Genomic DNA, 20,567 nt, shown 5'->3' on the forward strand with positions numbered 1-20,567 from the left:
TGGCAATGGCTGTCTGTCCATTTTTAATGAGGTCAAAATGATGCGTCAGCTGAACACCAAAAGGTCACAGGGGCGTGGCTTAAATCTGCCCAGAGAGAGGGGACCATGGCGTGAGAGAACGGGCATTAATGCAGGTAAAAGATCCGATGAAAAATAATGAAACATGAGAAGGTTGAGAGGGAGTCGCAACTGAAAAAAATACATTTCACTTTAATGTATTTAACAAGCCAATAAAGGTAATAACTCGGCAGCAGCAAGTTGTTTTCATTCATGTGCAATTGGCAATGCAAGACCAATCTAATACATTCAAACATCAGCATTAATGCACAGAATTGCCATGAACAGAATGCAAAACACAGATCAGAGTTCTGAACATGAAAGGCTTTGGCAGAGGCACTCAACCCAGGAGCCAGCAGTAGTCAGTGTGCATGTCTAACGTACATATGGTCATATCGACAGATTTGCTCCTTTGCCGCATAACAGCTTTGATGATGGCACGTCTGATGAATTGTGGTTAAACAGACAGAATGTGTTGAATCCAAAACCAAAGGCTCCATCTCTGTAATGCCATAAACAGCCAGCTGGTTTCAGATGGTGGACTACTAGAGAGAAAAGTTCACGGGCTGCAAATATAAAGCCTGGCACGCTGCCCCACACATGCACGCACACACACACTGCACGGCTCGTGCCAACTGTGGCCGTGCTCCCCACGGCCTCTGAGACCTAATGAGTGAGATCGGGTGGAAGGCCCCAGTCTGTGTGTGTGTGTGTTTGGTGTGTGTATACAGCTGGTGGTGTGTGTCATAACTCTCCTCATAGCTCAACGATCATGACTGCTGCTGTCCGAGCTCATTGTGCCACACACATGCAGCCGTAGGAGCCACAATCAAGACAACTGGCCAACACACACTGACTTAGCTACTTACAATATGCACAGTTAGCCACATTATTTGAAACAGACAGAGAGCGAGCGAGGGGCAATAAAACAAAAACACGAATAGAAGAAGAGGCAGAGGATGACTAGGATAGGAGAGAGGGAGAGAGGGAAGGAGACAAGAGGAGAGGATGGGGAAACAGAGGAGGGAAGAGCCAGACAACTGGTGGCGTCTGGTGTTCCCCCATGGGATACTTGTAGCTAAATCTGGCCCTGTAGCGTCTGTCCTGAGTGAGTGTGTGTGAGTGTTTGTGTGTGTGAGGGGCATCTGGTTGCATCCCAGCTAGAAAGGAGCGATAATGGAAAAACCGTGACGAGAGATCTGCCTAAGTGGTCCGCTCTCTTTTCCGTACACTTTCCTTCTGTTTCTCTGGAGAAGATGAGAGGAGATGGGAGGGAAAGAAACAACATCAGGAGACGTTCAAATACTGAAGGCTGGAGGGGAAGGAGTGAGAGGGATTGTGATTTAGTATCTGACGACTCTAATTAAACTGGCTGTCAATAGTCGTTTATTTAAAATGGAGACTTAAAATTTTAGCTGTTGTTTTCAGGTGTATTTAACAGCTCACAGCAGCAATAATTATTATCAAGACCTAAAACTAATTACAGTCACAGTCAGTGTGCTGCTTGTGATATGAAATTGTGACTGAAGACTTCAGGTTATTGCAAACAACACCTCAGATTTTACAAGATCTCACACATGTGCGATGTATGGTTGTATGTGTCATAGTGTGCCCTAAAAGAAAAGAAGAGTCCTCTACTGTGGAAAAGACTTTTTAGGGACCTCACACAGTCTCACACACCAGTGACAGCCACCTGCCCGCTGCCTCAGGCGCTGCTGTTCTGATCTGTTCTGGTCTAAATAAACGTCACTGCATGACACTGCACGCGTTTTCTGTTAACGTCCCCCCCACCCTTCAGTCATAGTTAACAATATTTTCAAGTTTACACACATTTATCAACAGGAAAAGTGTCAAGAAGCAGGAAGAATTAGATTTCTTCATACACACATTGTTTGCCCTGTAGAATTATAAATTACTTATATAAAAATATATAAATATATGTCAAGTATATATGTAAAAAATTAGGTTTTTACTCTTGACTTAGATGAAGATCAGATTGTGTTTTATGATGGATTATGCAGAAAACTATGAAATTCCAAAAGGTTCACATATTTTTTCTTGCCACTGTATATATAACATGTGCGTGTTGTCGCCCATCAGTCCTTAAATCTGAAAATCCAAACACGATGCTGAACACACACACACACACACACACACACACACACACACACACACACACAGAAACATAAGGTAATAACCTGGTCTGAAGTGGAAGAAAGACTTCAACCTTGTTACAACTTCAATTACCATAAAACCACCCTTCTCTTTCTCTCTTCTCTCCTTTCACTGCTCATTGTTTTTCTGCCTCTTTGCATGCTTTCCTCCGCCGGTTCCTTTTTTCATCCCTCTGTCTCTTTTTGCTCTGATCAAATTTTGTCTTCCCAGTCCTCTCCCCACTCTGTCCCACACTTCTCGCCCTCTTTCATTCTCTTATTCTCTTATCATATCATTGACCATCTGAAATCAATCCATTCCTCTTCTCCTCTCTTTTTCTATGCTTGCAGGTTCTCTCTTCAAAACCACTTAGGTGTCAAAGGCATTTCACTCGCAATCCTTCAACTGTTCAAGAACACACACACACACACACACACGCTGACACAGTAACACCAGCGCAGTGTAAAATCTATGCTGATGTGATCAGGGCAGATCATGTTATTGACAGAGAGCAATATTCCCAAGATAGGAATGATTCACCTTCATCATTGTCATGGGTGAATATGTGTGTGTGTGTGTGTGTGTGTGTGCAGTCACACAATTCGTTGTATAGCTTGTGTCATTTACTCACTATTAATACAAATGAATGAATGAAAACAGGAACAGAGCTTCTGAAAGTCCACAGAATCTCGTAGGTGTAGTTTTTGATAAATCTGCACAAATTCAAACATGTTTTTTTTTTTTTTTTATTGTTTTGAAAATTAGATCCCAGTCTTCTTTTTTCTGTGGAAGCCCTTTTGTCATCAGTTACAACTTTGAGTCTTCTTGGCCGAGTCTCTACAACCTTTGCCCACCTGGATTTGGGGTTTTTGGCCAAGTGCCGTCTACTCAGAGTTGCTTCTGTCTGGCCGCTCTACCATAAACTCCTGATTGATGGAGTGCTGCTGTGATGGGCGTCCTTCCAGCAATTTCTCCCAACTCTGCAGAGGACTTATGAAGCTCTAACAGCAGGACCGTTGGGTTCTTGGTCACCTCTTGTTATTTTGTGAAGCCACTGTGTGGAAAAAGTAGAGTACGTTTTATTAATTATGTCATTAAATACAGTTTACACACACTACGCTCTATGTAACACAAACATTAGGGAGCAAACTCCCATTTGTTTCAATGTGTGTGTGTGTGTGTGTGTGTGTGTGTGTTAAAGACTGAGTAATGGTGAACTGTTGGTTGAAGCTTATAATTAAGGCGTATAACCCTCTGGGATTTCATCTGCTCTTCTTTCTTTTACTCTCATTATTCTATTCCTATCTCATTTCCTTTTATTAGCCATCACTTCATCCCTCTTTTTGTCTCTCGTTTCATTTTTTCTCATTCACCTTTCTTCTTTTGTTTACCAGTCCATCCATTACTTACCCATCCCCTTCTCCTCTTATTTAACAAACGATGCACTTTTCTTTTCTCTTTTTTCCTACTTTATTTTCACCATAATCTTCCATTAAGGCAATTTATCATTTTTTATCTACATTTTATTTCTTTTTTCTTGCCTTTTATTCCATTTCTTACCCATTCCCTGTTCAATTATTCTGTTTTTCCTTTGCCTTTTCTTTTTTTGTTTTTTACTTTTCTTCTGATCCTTACGTTTCCTCCAACCCACCCATTCTCCTCTCCTCTCCTCTCCTCTCCTCTCCTCTCCTCTCCTCTCCTCTCCTCTAACCTACTGTCCTCATTCTTTTCCTCTACTCTCCTCTTGCCCATTCTTTATGATTTGAAGGCTCATTTGTTAAGAGGAGGTAAAGCACTCTCACTCTCCCCCTAGCCTCTTCTTGTCTCTTTTTTGTGGGCTTTGGAAATATAATTTTCAATTTTTAATTTGATTCATTTATATTTGATCATTAATCAGTGCTGAGAGAGAGTTAATTTGGTGGAAAATAGATGAGGTAGTTAGAGAGGGTTCTTTATGAAGTAAGCTCTGCACTACGCTGGGTCTTTTAGGTAAAAGTAAAAGAAGAAAAATTGAGAGCCTGCATGTAAGAGTCTGTTTAACAGAAAGTAGCGTGAGCGTGTTTATTTAAGAAATAACATGTGTATATTGGTTTTGTTCACAAGAGAAATAACAAAGAATAGAAACAGTAACTTGTCTTACAGACAGCCGGGTTCTTTAAACATGTTAGATGCAGAACATTTTAATATTAATCATTTGTTTTAATAACAGTAAATTAAATTTATTTTTGTTTATAGGGACCAGTTGTAGAAATGGAGTAAACGATTAAGAATGATGGACAGTGTGAGATTTTGGACACTCGTGTCACACCAAAATTGTGCTAGCTGCTGACATTGTGGGGTTCTAAATTAATATAGACCATTGTTCCAGTTATTGATCCTGACCTGGGGGCGCAGGAGGGTCAGCGGCTCCCACAGGTAACGTTATAGTCCGTGCTGTTTGCTTCCATATTTTACCAAGTGGCCAGGCTGGTGGTAGATGTGCGTTTTGCATAGTGCACTCTTTTCACAGTAGCTCACAGTAGATATGTCAGAGCACTTAGCCTGAAGTGTTAATACCTCCGAACAGAAACAGAAACAAAGACGTAAGAATCAGAGACATGTGTCCATAATTGCTTTTTTACTCAAACCCATTCTATCCACTAATCTTTACTCATCTGATCTTTACTGCTTTTCCTTTGCTTCCACCATCTACTCACTCTGTTTCTGCTGTCTGTCAATCTCTCTTTCCTCTCCTGACCAGCCGCTGACCCAGGTAGTGACTGCTCAAGCTGCTTGCCGAGGCTTACCCAAACACAACGCTGGCGTGTGGGTTAGAGAAACATACACAGCGTGTGAATGTGTGTGTGTGACAGAGAAAGCAGCGAGCGGGTGTGTGAGTGGGTTTTACCTCCCGGTGTTAAGAGTTTCTTGACCGTTTGCTGACACTGGCCCCCCAACTGTACCTGGACTGTCAGCCCTTCTGTCTACCTATCTCTGTCTCAAGCGCAGCACACATACACTCACAGATGCGTGTCATGCTCAGTTCACTGGGTAGACTGCTGCCTGAGCTAGTTTGAGCTTTTCTAGCAGACAAAATTATGTGGACAGCCTCATCTCTATAAGATGATTGAAAGCAGCCACACAGATGTGCACATGTATAGATAAAACTGGACAACACCATCTAATGCACAAACATGAGCTGTGACAGGGTTTCTCTTTCATATCAGCAGGACGTTTTTCTGTTAGGTCTCGTAGGTGTGTTGTCTTTAAAGTGGTTAGCTCATTTTGGAGAGAATTTTAATCTGTGTAAGTAGATCTCTTGCTCTTTATGTCACTCCTTCTTTCCTTCTTCTTGGAGTAAAGTAATATTGTTAATATTGTTTTAGTTATTTTATATTAGGGCATTTTTTAAACTGAGCTTAGGGGCAACAGGATTTCAAAAGTAATACCTGGCCTCTCTTTACATATATGAAATGTTTCTTCTGTGATTTGTTTATGTGTGTGGGTCTCTATCCATTGACAAAGTTCCTATAAATGTGTTTTAGAGGTCTGTTGAGGATTAGTGACTGTTCCTGATTGTATTAACTTCTCATTTGTCTGCAAGTTATTTTATTTGTTGTAAAAAAAAGCCTGATTTATACATACTTACTATAAATAACTACTCAAGATAAAAGGATTAACACATGCCATATAACTCTTCTCTTCAGAGAAATTGCATCTCTTCTACCAATTTCTCATGTTATTTCTGTGTTACACAGTATATAAAGATAGTTTTGGGTTGATTTAGAAATATTTTGAGTTTCCTCCTCTCCTCTCCTCTCCTCTCCTCTCCTCTCCTCTCCTCTCCTCTCCTCTCCTCTCCTCTCCTCTCCTCCAGGGTACATGACACCTCTGTCTTCCTTATCCATCTTTAAGTGGTAACCACGGTAACATCCAATCCCTTGAGAGATAGGCCTAATTAAATTAGGACTCCTTTGTGTCAATTAATTAACAAGACAGAGAGAGAGAGCAATAGATAGTCGGAGATTGAGCAAAAGACAGGAAGGGAGTCAGAAAAGCAGAGACACAGTGAGAGAGAGAGAGAGAGAGAGAGAGAGACGCCTTTTACTCAGATGCTGTCTCCATAAATTTGTCTTGCTGTAGAATAAAAGAGCCAAGTGAGTTTAGCAAGCTTGACAATAACAAAAAAGTGCCAGCATGCATAACAGATGTACACATCCACACACTTGCATGAACTGCAGAAACAGCAGTTATCACCTCTTCACACTCATGTCATATGTAACCATTCCCCAGTTTTTCAGCTCTCCCCCTGCTCTCTTTTTATTGTGCTTGCAAACCTGCTGATTTACGCCTTTCATGTCCTGTCGTTAAGTTGTTAAAAAAAAGTCAGTGACACATCTTCTCTCTGGGATCTCTTACAGGTGTTCGTCTGGACAGGGTTCGTGGTGGGAGGCAGAAGTATAAACGCCGGATAGATGCAGACAACAGTCCATACCTGAACCCACAGCTGGCCCTGCCCCCCAAGAAGCCATGTAAGAGCACATCCTTCCTAATGGAGACATTTGCACAGTAAAAACATTTAAACGCCATCACACACACACACACATAAATGGATACAGGGTAGTGAGAAGCCCATCTGTTTGGGGGCAAGTTTATCTGCCTATCTACTGCCACCAGTTCGGGGTTGTAACATTTTATATGTGTAATATTTTATTCTAAAGGTGTTCATTTACCTCTGGCTGGATTGGCTGTGCTTTTTTAAAGAATATAACCATGGCCAAAGCCTGATGATTGAAAAATTAACAAGGAACACAGTGTGAGAGAGTGATGGAGAGACAGGTGGAGAGAGAGGAAAAGACTGAACCTAAATGAGAATGTTTCTCAGAGAGAGAGAGAGAGAAAAGCGAGGGAGGGGGACCAGCCAGAACCCTAATCCGGATTAAATCCAATCTGGCAACCACATCAAAACTAGAGTTAGCTCTCTAGCTAACCGTCTGCTCGCACACACACACACACACATGCGGTGCAGATTGAGCAGTGTTTAGCAGCTTGGTCTCTAAAGCCCATTTTGCTTAAAGCTGAAGCATATTCTGCTTTAGGCCAATATGCTGAATGGCTGCACGACAGCTTACCAGGACTTCTGCACTACTAATCATTGAAATGATGAGATTATGTGAGTGTGTGTACACTGGATATGTACTGGTTTGCATACACAGAGCTTATGTGTGCTACAGTTTTGTGAGTGTATTCACAGGTGGGATGTAGACAACTATTTTAGCAGTGACATTCATGGTTTACTCCCTTCTTCAATACCATAAAGTCTCTCTGACATAAAAATAAACCAACACTTGAAAAAAAAACACAGGGTTAATATAGACTTCCTACATCTCTCTTTTTCCTCCTCGTTCACATGCAGTCAATACACACAAAATCTTTCTGTCCCTCTGTCTCTCTCTCTCTCAGATACACGCACACCGCCTATCTGTAGCCCAATCCCTAGCCTCGGCGTGCTCATTGATTGTGTGAGAACAGAACAATAGCCCAGGGTTTGGAAATGGGCTTCCATTGATTCTAATTAGGGAAACATTAAATAAGATTTACCCACAGAGACTGCAGTGTGACTGGGATTGGTGGGGCTCAAACGACCCTGGAGCTGAAGCTAGAGAGAAGAGGGCGGAAAGAATAAATATATATATGTACAAGTGTGTGTGTGTGTGTGTGTGTGTGTGCAACAAAAATGGGGGGTGGAGAGTGTGAGATCAATACACAACTCATCCCCCCAACTCTGTTTCACTCTCTCTTGCTGTTTATCTCTATCTAGCTGTCGCTCTCTCTTCTCTTCCTGTCTGTCTTTTACAATCTGTCCGTGGCTCTGTTTCTACCTGTCTGTCTTCCCCTATTTTTTTCATTGCTTATCTCTTTCTCTCTTTTTCACTCCCTCCCTCACCCCTCTCTTGCTCTTCTATCCTCTGTTATTATTCCCATGCTTGATTAGTCAGTGGATTAATTTGGAAGCAGGGTATCAGTCTGTTACTAATGGGCCATAGAGATCTCATCACCACATGTCACTGTTACCAGCTGAGCTGTTTGGCTTTCAGTATTATCTTCCCCTTCTGTATGTATCAGCGAAGCTTCTTAAGGCTGTAAAACAAAAGACAGCATTTTGGGCAACCTGAATCAGCAGCAGTAATCACCTTTAATCACACCTTGGAGCATCTTCTAATCTTTAAGCATTTCAGTAATTTCTTGATCTTTTGTCAAGTGCATTTTCATGTTTAGTCCTGCCAAATTACTGGAATCAAATCAATTATCTCACGCCTGATTGTTGACAAATTCAAAGGCTGTTTAAAACCATTGTAGGAAAGCATTTTCCTATTAGGTCTTGTTCCTATTGCATATTTTAATAAAATGGACGTTTAATAAAAACGTTGGTAGAACAGCACTGAAAGAAAGACTTTCCTGCAGGTGCAATTCATGCTGCATGTTGTCACATACTAAAGCTACAAGATCCAGAATTGGTATTGGAGTGCTACAGTATTATGAGGTTTAACAATGAAATGTGCTGTTTGTTTTATGCTATCTCTCTTTCTTTCCTATTCTTTATTTCTTTTCTTCTTCTTTCCAACAACCAACACAACAGCTGCATCTTTGCAACATGATCAAATGTCCATAAACATATGTGCTGCCATGTTATCAGGGACTTTGCATGTGACCTTTCACATTCTTCACCGGATTGGTGTGGAAGAACTTGTAGCCTGATACGGCAAAAATTCACCATCTCTCTGTCTCTGTGTCTTTCTCCTTGTCTGGTGGTCATGTCAGTTGCCTTTGGCTGCCTTGCAGATAACAAAATCGTCTCTCACCTGCTGGTGGCCGAGCCAGAGAAGATTTATGCCATGCCTGACCCAACAGTACCAGACAGCGACATCAAGGCCCTGACTACGCTTTGTGACCTGGCGGACAGAGAGCTGGTGGTCAACATCGGCTGGGCCAAACATATCCCAGGTAGGAGAAAAATAAACAGCTGAACCATGTTGAGTCTCACAGTGAAGCTGAGTCCATGTTCAGACACACAGAGTACGAGAGAATTCATACATTCAGTGTAGAGACACAAACATTATTGGTGTTTGCCAGAGGAGCTCCTGATGCAGTTCAGACACACTTACATAATGTACACACAAGTTCACCTGGTGCTAAGGTGTGACCGTGCACCTTAATCCTTGCACTCTGACAGTTGTTGACTCCACCTGACCAACCAAATGGCCTCACTGGTGTCACACCATCACACACATACACACACATAGATTTTGAATTTCTGTTTCTTACTTTTGACATGTGGATATGTTTTTGGGATTGTGTGTATTTTCAAGCCATTTATATTACAGAGCCCTTCAAAACCGCAAAGTACAATGTCTGTCTTAGTCTATAGCACATCTGTTTCCCTCTACAGGTCCATCGCTCAAACAGAATCTGATTTAATCGGCTTAAACTAACTCCTTTCTCTCTTAATCTGTTCAAAATTGAATCTGGACTACAAGATGAGAAAATGAAAATAAAGCCAGAGCCAGGAAATCTGAAAACAAGGAAATAAAATACGGTTAAAGCATGAAGCTAAAACAAAGAGGAAGACAGAGAGCGAGACGTAAGAGAGGAAGAGCTGAAAAGCGTAATCTGGTTTTGGTGTTAGTGACGGAGCCTGCTGTGACAGCAGAGAAGAGGGAAGAGCAGTGTCTCAGATTAACACAGATTAGCAGAAAGATTAGTCCCATTGTCGACAGGAAGTGTGGTTATGGAATAGAACAGCATGGAAAAGAATAAAACCAAATAGAACCGCTCACTGTTGCACTGTTCAGGGAAAACATGAGCTGAGTGACATAAATACCACTCAGTCAGTCTTGCTGCATGTCTCTGTAGCAGTACAAATCAATGACATTGGAAAACATGGTCTCCAAATGTTTTGGATTATATAAATAAATGTGAACATAATCGAGCAAACGAAAACGAGAAACGAGAAAAAAGAGATAAAGAGAGATAGAAATATGCATTTCTTCTTGTTATTGTATTGATCTATGTGGTGATATATGGACAGAAAGGAGACATGTGAATTGAATTGATCCATATTTTTCTTTTCGAAACAACGTAAAGCCTCATTTTAAAACTCATCTAGTTTCATCAAATCTCCCTGTGAACATTTCTGCTTTTTTTAATTAACTTACTTCCCTCCCCTACTTTCTGTTGCTTCTTACCTCTAGAATGCACCTGTACACAATATGTACACACAAACACCTCAAACCCACGTCGAAATCCAAGTACTGAGATACACACGATGTATATTTAATGTTTGGTTAGTTTATTTGCGTCAAGATTAATTTTCTTTTGCACACTTTTTTTACAAGTGAGTAGACTGAGTTAGCAAGGTTATGTGCTGGGCTGAGAGTGTGTGTGTGTGTGTGTGTGTGTGTGTGTGTGTGTGCCGACTTTCTGTGTGGAGGGAGCGAAGCGCAACGATTGCTTGGCGGAGGAGAGAAGATGGCGTGATTAGATGAACGAGAAAGGCAATCCACTGCTCACAGAGAAAGATAGAACTCTTCATCTTCCAAGTGTGTGTGTGTGTGTGTGTGTGTGTGTGTGTGTGTGTGTGTGTGTGTGTGTGTGTGTGTGAGATGTGAACGCCTTATGAAATCCTCACTGTTTACAACACCGAACACTGATCTAATACTCAAACCCACACACAAACACACACGTTCACACACAAAGTGATCTACTGTTCAGTCAGAGTGGAAAGGATTGTCAAGAAGAAATACACCTCCTCAACGTTCTTTATCAGCCTCTCACACACACACACACACACACACACACAATACAACAACAGTCCAAAATAACTTAAGTCTTGAATAGAATTGAACAGAATAGACCTGTTAACCTCTTGTTTCACATCTTGTCAAGGTGCTTGTCTGTGTGTGATATGACTATGTGCAGGGTGCACATGTGAACACATGCACACACGCACGTCATTGCTCGCCATGGTACAGTAATTTTTTTAATCAAATTGATGAAGAGAGACGGAGAGACAAAGAGAAAAAAGACAGAGGTACGGGGAGGAGAGGTGAAGCCAATTTATGCTTCATGATATGGCTGCACAGCGCTGCATACGCGCACAGACGTACGCGCACACTCGGGCTGCTAACAGTGGTAACAACGTGTCAAGGCGAGCGCCAGGCAGCTAATTTGAAGTCATTAGATGTCTGCCGTACTGGCAACAATTTGTTACGCTCACACACGCGCAAACACACACACAAAACCACATCACATACACACACTGAGTTAAGAGCCGTCTGCGGATAGCGAGGAGGCTAAATTGTAAACTAATTTAAACATCACTCAGCGTTAGAGAGGCTGCCTGCAAGACAGGCCCCCGGATAACAAGGCTACGGTACTGTGTGTGTTTGCGTGTGTGTGTGTGTGCTGCTAGTCATGTTTCACACACAGTCGCCCAACCTTAGAGACTTGTGACAACACTCACACATATACACACACATCTCTTTGATTGGTTCTTTTATTCTAAAGCCTGGTGTTTTGGTGTGTGTGTGTGCACGCTCATTTCCATACTGATATGGCCTATATGCAAACATTTGATATGTCATTAGGAGAGGAAAATGAGGTTTCAGGCACAGTGTGTGTCTCTTGTTGTCCCACAAGGACTGAGACACTAGCATGCACATGCACCTCACACATGCACGTGTGTTTGAAAGAGACAAAGCATATTGAAATGCATGCAAACGCATGTTCACACACACGGTAGATACAGTATATGAGCAGCACACGCTCAGGAAACTGTAGGTATTATTCAGAGAGCGTCAAAGGCCTCAGCATCCAATAATATGGATTAGTGAAGAGAAGATCTCATTTTAATACCTCTCAAAGAGACAACTCCAGTTGCCTGTTAGGCTGCTTGTCATACTCAAGTGTACGTGTGTGTGTGTGTGTCTGAAGGAGGAGCAGTCAGGTGAGAGGAGGAGGAGGAGAACAGCAAATATTTAAACATGAACGAATGAGAGAGTGAATTAAAGGAAAGAAAGGCCATTCAAAATGAGCCATTTATCTGTGTGTAGAATTAGTCTTTTCATCCTCTCTTTTCTCTTCTCTTACCCCCTCATCCTCTCTCTCTCTCTCTCTCCCCTCCGTAATAACTAAATGACTACCGGGCAGTCATGCTAGCAGCTCTTATCTAGACTTGCGGACACAAAAGGGAAAGACAGACAGGCGAGCACTTGACGAAAGAGCAGTGAACGAACAAATGAATGAATCAACGAGCGAGAGCCAGAACCTATAACACTGTCTATTTTACTAGAACCAGGGGCCTTGCCATTAGTGCTTTTTTATTACTACCCCCTCCCCCATTCTTTCTTTATTCAAGAAAGAAATTGCTCTCGGGCCACCCCCCACTTCCCCTCCACTATTCTCTTTTTTCCCTATCTCCTCTTACTTGCTCTTTCTTTTCTCGCAGTCTTTCTCCCAATCTTTCTTTCGTTCTCCTTTCAATTTTGACACTCAGGATAAGCGGTTTATGTGTCTGCAGCCACGCAGTATGATTGAGCTGTAAAAATGGGGGACAGGAGGTGGAGGGGGGGTTGCTGTCAGTCTATTCATTTAATCTGCCTTTATGGAGATATGAGAGAAGGGGTTTGGGTGGTGGTGGTGGTGATGGGATAGTAGGTGACGAGGGAAGTCCTCTCGCTTCGTGTTCTGCGTTCTCCTCTCCACAGTTATTAGTTTCTTTATCTCTTTCTTCTTCTTACTCCTTGTCTGGATGTGGGGATGAGCATGAGGGTCTAGACGATTGTTGTTAGCACAGACGTCCTCCCTGCTTCTGTCGTGGGTTTTAAGATTGTAAACATGCTCAATTTGTGTTTTTGCTCCGCTTTGAACGCCCCACTTCCTGATTTGCGTCATGCAACATAATATACTGTATAATAACAGCAGTCAGCGTCTCCAAGTTATCATCATGTAAAACACGCTGCAAAGTGTTTGTCTGCCCGGTTTCCAAAAGATTCTGGAAGTAAGGATCGGGGTCCTCTCTAGCCAGAAGGAAACCTCTAAAACTACCAAGGAAGACCTTTTATTTGTTTAATACTTACAAGTCTCCATTTCAAGTCCTGGTTCAGTAACGAGATAATGAAACTAGGAGATGAGCGTACTAGTGTGAAGCGAAAGAAGGGAAGGTTGTTGAATGGGAGGAAAGTGGGAAGCAGCGATGTCACATACATTCCCTCAGTATAACCTACATACTCCCAAAGAGCCTTTAACACAATACTATGTTGACCCGATGGCTAAATATCTCCTGCCTCTTTAACCTCTCTCTCTACCTCTGTCTCTTTCTGGCTCTCCCTCCTTGTCTCCCTCTCTCTGACCTGACCTCCCATACTCTCTCTCTCCATGGTATCCTTAACCTCTTCATTATGAAGTCAACCTCATCTCTCATCCCCTGCCCCCTTCTCCCCTATGCTCTCATGTCCCCTGCCTGTGTTTCTCTTTGGTTCTCTCTGCATCTCCTGCGGATTCAGTGAGTCCATCCCAGCCCTTGATTTTAAAACAAGTAAGCATCAGTAAGTAAAGTGTGTCCTATTCCTTTCCTGTAGCTTTAATGGATTTATTGGTTTTAACATTGAGTTTTAGTTATTAGCCATTCAGACGGCCAGTCAGTAACAGTCAGGGGGTCAGCCAGAAAGACAGTCAGTCAGTCAGCAAATATTGATTAATAGAAGTGTCCTGCTCCTTTTAACAAATCAGATGTTGAGGCTCAGCTGCCAAAGGGAACCTCTGCACACACTCACACGTGCACATGTATGCACATGGATGTTCACATGCTTCACCGTGAAAGTGCAGCTCAGTAAATTAACCCCGACATTCATTTTAACACTTCACAATGAGCTTCGACAGATGCAGGAAAGCACTGTGTGAGTGCGGGTGAGTGAAGAATGTAAAAGCCCAGACTGGTGGTGATGTCACTCTACAGCCTAACTCATTAAGTCTGGTGATGTCATCAATCAGCAAATAGGCTGTTGTGCTTGGTAGCAGAGAGTGGTAAATCAGAAGAGAAACATCTCTGTGCCACCACTCACACAAACACACTTTTTCCTTTTTCAATTGTTAAATCAATGAACTTTATTGGCATGAAACTCCTGAAACAATATTACCTCCTTCATGTCCTAATTCCTTCCTTCCTCTGTGTTCACTGGACATCCCCTGCTTGATTTTTAGTGGGGCTCCCTCTCAAAGATATTACCCTCTGTAATAAAATGTCTGGAAATACACAGGGACACACACACACACACACACACACACACACACAAACAGACCTGTCCCCATTCTGTCGGCTAAGGCTAGTTCACCTTGACAGTCACAGCATGCTGGGTGCCTTCTTAACACATAAACACAAGACGCAAGTGTATAGTGCATTCAGATAGACACACAAACATGCATTGTGTGTTTACAGCATATGGTAGTGTCCGAGCAAATCTGACATCAGGTCCACTCTCTGAATTAAAACGTGCAGTCTAGCCTGGTCTCTATATTTAAGGTATTTTAACTTCTGAGTCCACAAGACATGGAAATGAACAGAATTTCCAATATAGTAACCACATGTTATCTGCATCATCAGAGTTCTGGCCCTGTAACAGAAAGTGGGATCAGCTTAATCACACAAACAGGCAGAGAAGAAGAAAGGTACTAAATAGTTAAACCCCTGATTTACTGTAAATATTTCTGTTGTTCTTTATTATTTTATCACTTTATTGTGAACTGTTGGTATGAAGAATGAAATCTGACTCAGGCAGTGTGGCTTGTTGACAGATATTTAATAGGATGCTCTGAAGTTAACCTCTCAGCAGCAGGTCAGCTGTGCAGCATATCCCCATGGTGATCTAACCCGGCTAACCTGAGTTCAAACCCAAAGATATCTGGATAAGACACTAATCTTACTTTGCAGTGCAGCCTGAACACTGCCCATTACAACCTTTTCATGAAAAGTGTCACCAAAAATTGAGAATTACATACTAAATATACTCTCATATATTTTTAAAATATACTTTCAATATATTTTCACAATATAAATTAATAATAGCGTAACGTAAATAGCTAAATATTGAGTTGTCTGAACGTAACCTTTAAATTCTAATCATTCTTCAACCAGGAGCAAATACTGAAGGGAAATAAATCTTATATTCAGGCAGAATATTTTTTTAATACTGAAAATAATAATATAATTTACAAGGTTGCTTCTGTGACATACAAGAAAAAAGAAGCATACTGTGGCTAACCTCACACGTCTTCTGTGCTGTGATATTACTGACTCCACCTTCTTCGTATAATGAGATTCATCTCACAAATGTGACTTTATTAGGATCTGATTTAAATTTAGAATCTGAATTTTTCTTTCATCTCTTAGCTCCATAACATATTTAGAGGGTGATGTCTTGGTTTGGTGTGTGTGTGTGTTTGCCTGTTTCATTGTCCAGTGCACCACCACCACGGTTTCCTCTTGCAAACAAACACAGCCCTGTTTGCAGATGAAAACAAATATTGATGAAATCAAATTAGGGAAAGAATATTTGATATCTGAGCTTAATGTTTGGATTAAGTTGGACTTTCTCTATTGGATTAAGCCTGTGGGTATTGGAAGCATGTCGTCAATATGAGAAAACAGAAGAGGGGAAAGCTTCTTTCTCTGTGCATCACTTTTCTTCTGTCTTCTCCACTTTGTTTTGTCTTGTCTTGTTCCACATCTTTTAAGTTAACTTTACAAAATTGTTTTATCGTAGCTTGTGGGAGTTAGCACTGTTTTGTGCAAGGAGTAGTTTTTGCAAAATTCAACATTTTCATGAACACACACACATACACACACACAGACCTACATATTCAGCCTCTGAGGGCATGTTCAGTCTGTGTTGACAGGACGATGCCCTGTTTGTTTAGTCATCACTGTGTAGACAGTGTTTCCATGACGATGAGTCTACGATGACACTTGAACACACAGTTTTAGTTTGCTTCTTAAAGACCACACGTTTTGCACACACACAAACTCAACACACACACTGCTATTACCTTCATCAGGTCACACCTTAGTGGTGACACACACCTTATGTCTTTAGAATAGAACAACCTGACACATAGAGACAGGCACACACAGCTTCACACATGGCACCAGCTGTGTCGGTTCATATCAGACCTGAATTCAGAATGAAATGTCTAAAACTCTAGCTCAAAACGAAATCTCGTAGTGCTGTAGTGGTTTGTCCACATCACCATTCATACGTTTATTAAGCTCACAAAGGAATGAAATCCTGCTTAAGATCTGCACAGATTTTAAAATAGCCTGATGTTTTTCTGTTCAGCTTCAGATTACAGCCTCTCATTAAAAGTCTTTTAATAATTTTAATTCTGATTTATAAAGAAAATCACAAAAATCTTTTCTGAAGCTGAATAAACACGTTTCACATCATGTAAAAGTGCAAAAGAAAACACAAATATTGAAGTTGTGAGATTTACGCTCAGCAGCCCATTCCTGTTTTCTTATTAGTTTGATTACATTAGCAAATCAAATTCATTTGTCTATCAGCCTTTGAGACACAGCCTGCAATCTGAGTACACTGACTAATCTGCATCAAATGGCACACACACACACACACACACACACACACACACACACACACACACACTAGAAGGAAGCTGCATACATTGGCATGCACACAATTCTTCATGCACAAACACAAAGACTATGTCACACACATCAGTGAGCGCACAAGTGTGCACATGCTGTGTGCGCCTTTCTTTCCATCTAAAGAAATGCAAACACACAGTGCACGTGCCCCCCATGCACAGATGTGCACAGTTTTATAATATCTGACATGAGACGAGCAGTAACAAATAAATCAGCACACCATCTGAGCCCATCATCATCTAAGTCATCGCTAGCAAACAGTCAGCTTTTACTACTTTCAATTTGCTTTTGTGTTTGTGTGTGTGTGTGTGTGTGTGTGTGTGTGTGTGTGTGTGTGTGTGTGTGCGTGTGTGTGTGTGTGTGCCTACCAAAGAGAGAGAGAGAGAGAGAGATGATGTGATATGATATGATATGATATGCTGGCGGGGCATAAAGATAGATGATCATAATTACGCACAGGCCAAACTCCATTTCAAATCATCATCATCCTATTCTATCTGTTGGAGCGCACATACACACATACACACACGCCAAAAGCAATATAAAGAGCTCACACACATACAGGGAATCACAGACATCCTCACACACACACATCACACACACATCACACACCTATGCATGCAGCAAATCTAGTGGAAGGAGGGACAGACTGTCGGTTCATGCAAAGTTCACAGACAGGCATGAAATAGTTATTCGCTGCCCCCCCCCCCCCCCACACACACACACACACTCCCTCTGTTTTTAATATATATCTGTACATTTCCTCATGGTTTCTGTCTCCAGCTTCTCTTTTCTCTTTCCCTCTGTTTCTCCTGTATTTTTCCATCTCCGTCTATCTCCTCCCTCCCTCCCTCTCTCTTCTTCTTCACTTCTTCTCCTCCACTCACGCCTCCTTTCAGCCCTCACGTTGCCTCTTCCCCCTTTTCTTGCCCATCCTCCATCCATCGTTCCTAAATACCAGTCTGGAGGATTCATGCTTTCCATCAGGGAATAAGCAGGTGGGAAAATAGGATTGGAACGTGCTTGTCACCACCTGGGGACGACTTATGGCCTGTGCACACAACACACATATGCACACAGGCACTTCATGTATATATACAGTATCTGTAATATGTGATATATGATGACCTGTGTGTGGCCCAACACTGTTAAAAGTTTGGAAGTTACTATGTTTAACAGTAATCATCCAGTGTCTTGTGTTTGTAGATGTATGCTAACACAGCTGTGTTATTCCATTTGTTTTGCTAACGCTCTTCATATTTGTTTCTTTTTCCATTTCAATTTTAATCCATCCAGTCTCTTTTTTGTCCTGCTTACAGCGTCTTAGTGTCTTTTACACATCACTTCATCCTTGTACGAGTGTGTCACTTTCCAACTGCTATTTGGAAAAGTACTGTGATCTGTGGTCTCACTGCTTTGCTGTGCACTCACCTGCACACACAAAACACACACACACAGTCATAATGTGTGTGTTTTTGTGTCTATTTAATCCTGATGAGATGTTTCATATACAGGCTGCTATCACAGCTGGCTGCCTTATTGTCTGGGTCAGACTGATGGGTATGTTTGTGTGTGTTTGTTCTCATCTGTACTGTATGCATTCCCTTTCTGGTCTGCAACTGTCTGTTTGCCCAAACTAGAGCAGACACATCTCTCTCTTGTATATCAAAACAGTAAATACTTGCAATACATATGCAAGTTTGTGTATTGTATGTGTGTGTGGGTGTGTGTGTGTGTGTGTGTGTGTGTGCTGTCCATCAAGCCACACACACAGCCGTACCAAACCATTGGCTTGGTTGCTGATGATGACATATGAGTTCCTGGCCTTGGTAATGGCTGTTAAATCTCATAATTACACGCTTCTTTATTGCAATGCATAATGACCCCGCAGCACTATTGGACAATTAATTAAGATTTTCAGCCCAGGCTTTTTCAGGCCCAGATGAGGAGGTGGAATGAGGTCTAATGTTCTTGTCTTCGAGCTAGGACATTAAGGCATGGCGCTGTAGGACAGAAGGCCGTCTCTCTGTGTGTATTCGTTTTCATCTCTGTCTTTCTTTCAGTCTGTCTCTTTCCCTCTTTCTTGTTGCTCTAATTCTTGAGCAATGAGCATTCTTGCTTGTCCTGGATGATGGTACTGGAGACTGTCTCTCTAATCTGTGAATGGTAAATTAATCCCTGTGGAGGTTCTGCAGTTCTCTCTCTGTGGAAGCTATGACGGATTAGGAACATAGAAGCAACACAACTTGATAATCACATATATGTACACCAGCCCTGGGAAGGGATCGTTGGTTTTTGTTTTGAATCCACAATCAGCTAATTTCTTCTCTTCTTTACATGAACAGATATTTACAAAGAAACAGTCTCGTCCATTACACAATCTACTACTTTTGAACTTATATATATTGAATATTTGTGACACCAAAGCATTTTATTTAATCATCGATACAATAAAACCATCGCCTGCTTGATAGTTTAGACAGCAGCACAGCGTGTTTGCTGACACCTGGACTATGGATTTTGTTTTTCAGTGGAATATGTTATAGCAGGATATTGTTCTGAAAAGGTAATCCACCACAAGATCAATACACTGTCACAATGCAGTTAATTGAACCACTGACAGAAAAAGCTGAGGTCTCCTTTCCACGTACTGCTAGTTGAAAAATGTCAAACTGCTCAGATGATTTCTTTTAATTAGGATGTGGCTCACAGTGTTGTATCGCATCACTAAGTGGATGCTGTTGATAGTAGGCCTGAGAGGGATTGGCTCTTTGTGTGTGTCATAGAGTCAGTAAAGACACGAGGTGACTTTCCCCGGGGTTATGAATTTTGATGTACAGTCCAATCAGTGTCTTAGTGTGTTTCCTAATAAAGTCCAGCTGCCTTTTAACCAATCTTCAGACTGTTATTTTAAGGAATTCATATTACACCCTCTTTGTTTTCTCCTCTTACAGTTGTCCAGAGTGTCTGTCAGCAGTGTGAGTTATATGTGAGTGTGTGAGATAGACAGACAGAGCTGGTGTGTATAAGCTTCTCAGTTGTGTGTACACATGGATAATTCCCGTGACAGATTTGTGCAGACATGCACAAGCTCACACACACACACACACACACACACACACACACACACACACACACACACACACACACACACACACACACACACACACACACAGTGGTCATTCCTGCCTGTGTCAGCACTATAATGTTGGAGAAAAGCATAGGATGCAGAGATCAGAGGATCAGAGAGAAATAGATGGATTAAAACCAAAGTAAAAAGGAAATAATGATAATACTGTACCATGACAGCGTCAGAGACATTAGCTGGACATAGTACACAGTATGTATTTCACCATTACATTCTTGAGCGAAGCAGACCACTTGAGCAGGACTCGTGTCTATATAGAGTCAAGACGACATGGCCCCAGTGGAGCTGGCAGAGGCACATGCCCACACACGCTTCTTCACAGGGCCCTGGTGGAGCTGGAAGTGGGTAATTAAAATGTAAATATTGATATTTTATTATTTGAAATGGCTCCACTGCAGTGCTCTTAATGTCACTCCATCTGTCGTCTCCACGGAGACTTGGGGTTGCCCTCGACGACCGGCTGCCCCCACCCGAGCGACCCCACCACAGCAACAGCTATAACACTCAACA

At 41.8% G+C, this 20,567-nt stretch overlaps 1 protein-coding gene across 10 annotated transcripts in view; it reads left to right on the plus strand.

Annotated features, from left to right (window-relative positions):
* The window catches only part of esrrga (estrogen-related receptor gamma a), a 127,621-nt gene that overhangs the window by 91,206 nt on the left and 15,848 nt on the right, over positions 1–20,567 (plus strand). For 8 of the 10 annotated variants that reach the window (XM_026378097.1, XM_026378106.1, XM_026378103.1 and 5 more), the window contains 2 exons: positions 6,612–6,722; positions 9,013–9,195. In XM_026378097.1, the coding sequence (XP_026233882.1) occupies positions 6,612–6,722; positions 9,013–9,195 (294 nt within the window). The remainder of the gene's footprint in view (positions 1–6,611; positions 6,723–9,012; positions 9,196–20,567) is intronic. The other 2 variants (XM_026378099.1, XM_026378102.1) reach the window with 1 other exon arrangement.

Source organism: Anabas testudineus, chromosome 3 (genome assembly GCF_900324465.2).
Source record: "Anabas testudineus chromosome 3, fAnaTes1.2, whole genome shotgun sequence".
Classification (NCBI taxonomy): Eukaryota; Metazoa; Chordata; class Actinopteri; order Anabantiformes; family Anabantidae; genus Anabas; species Anabas testudineus.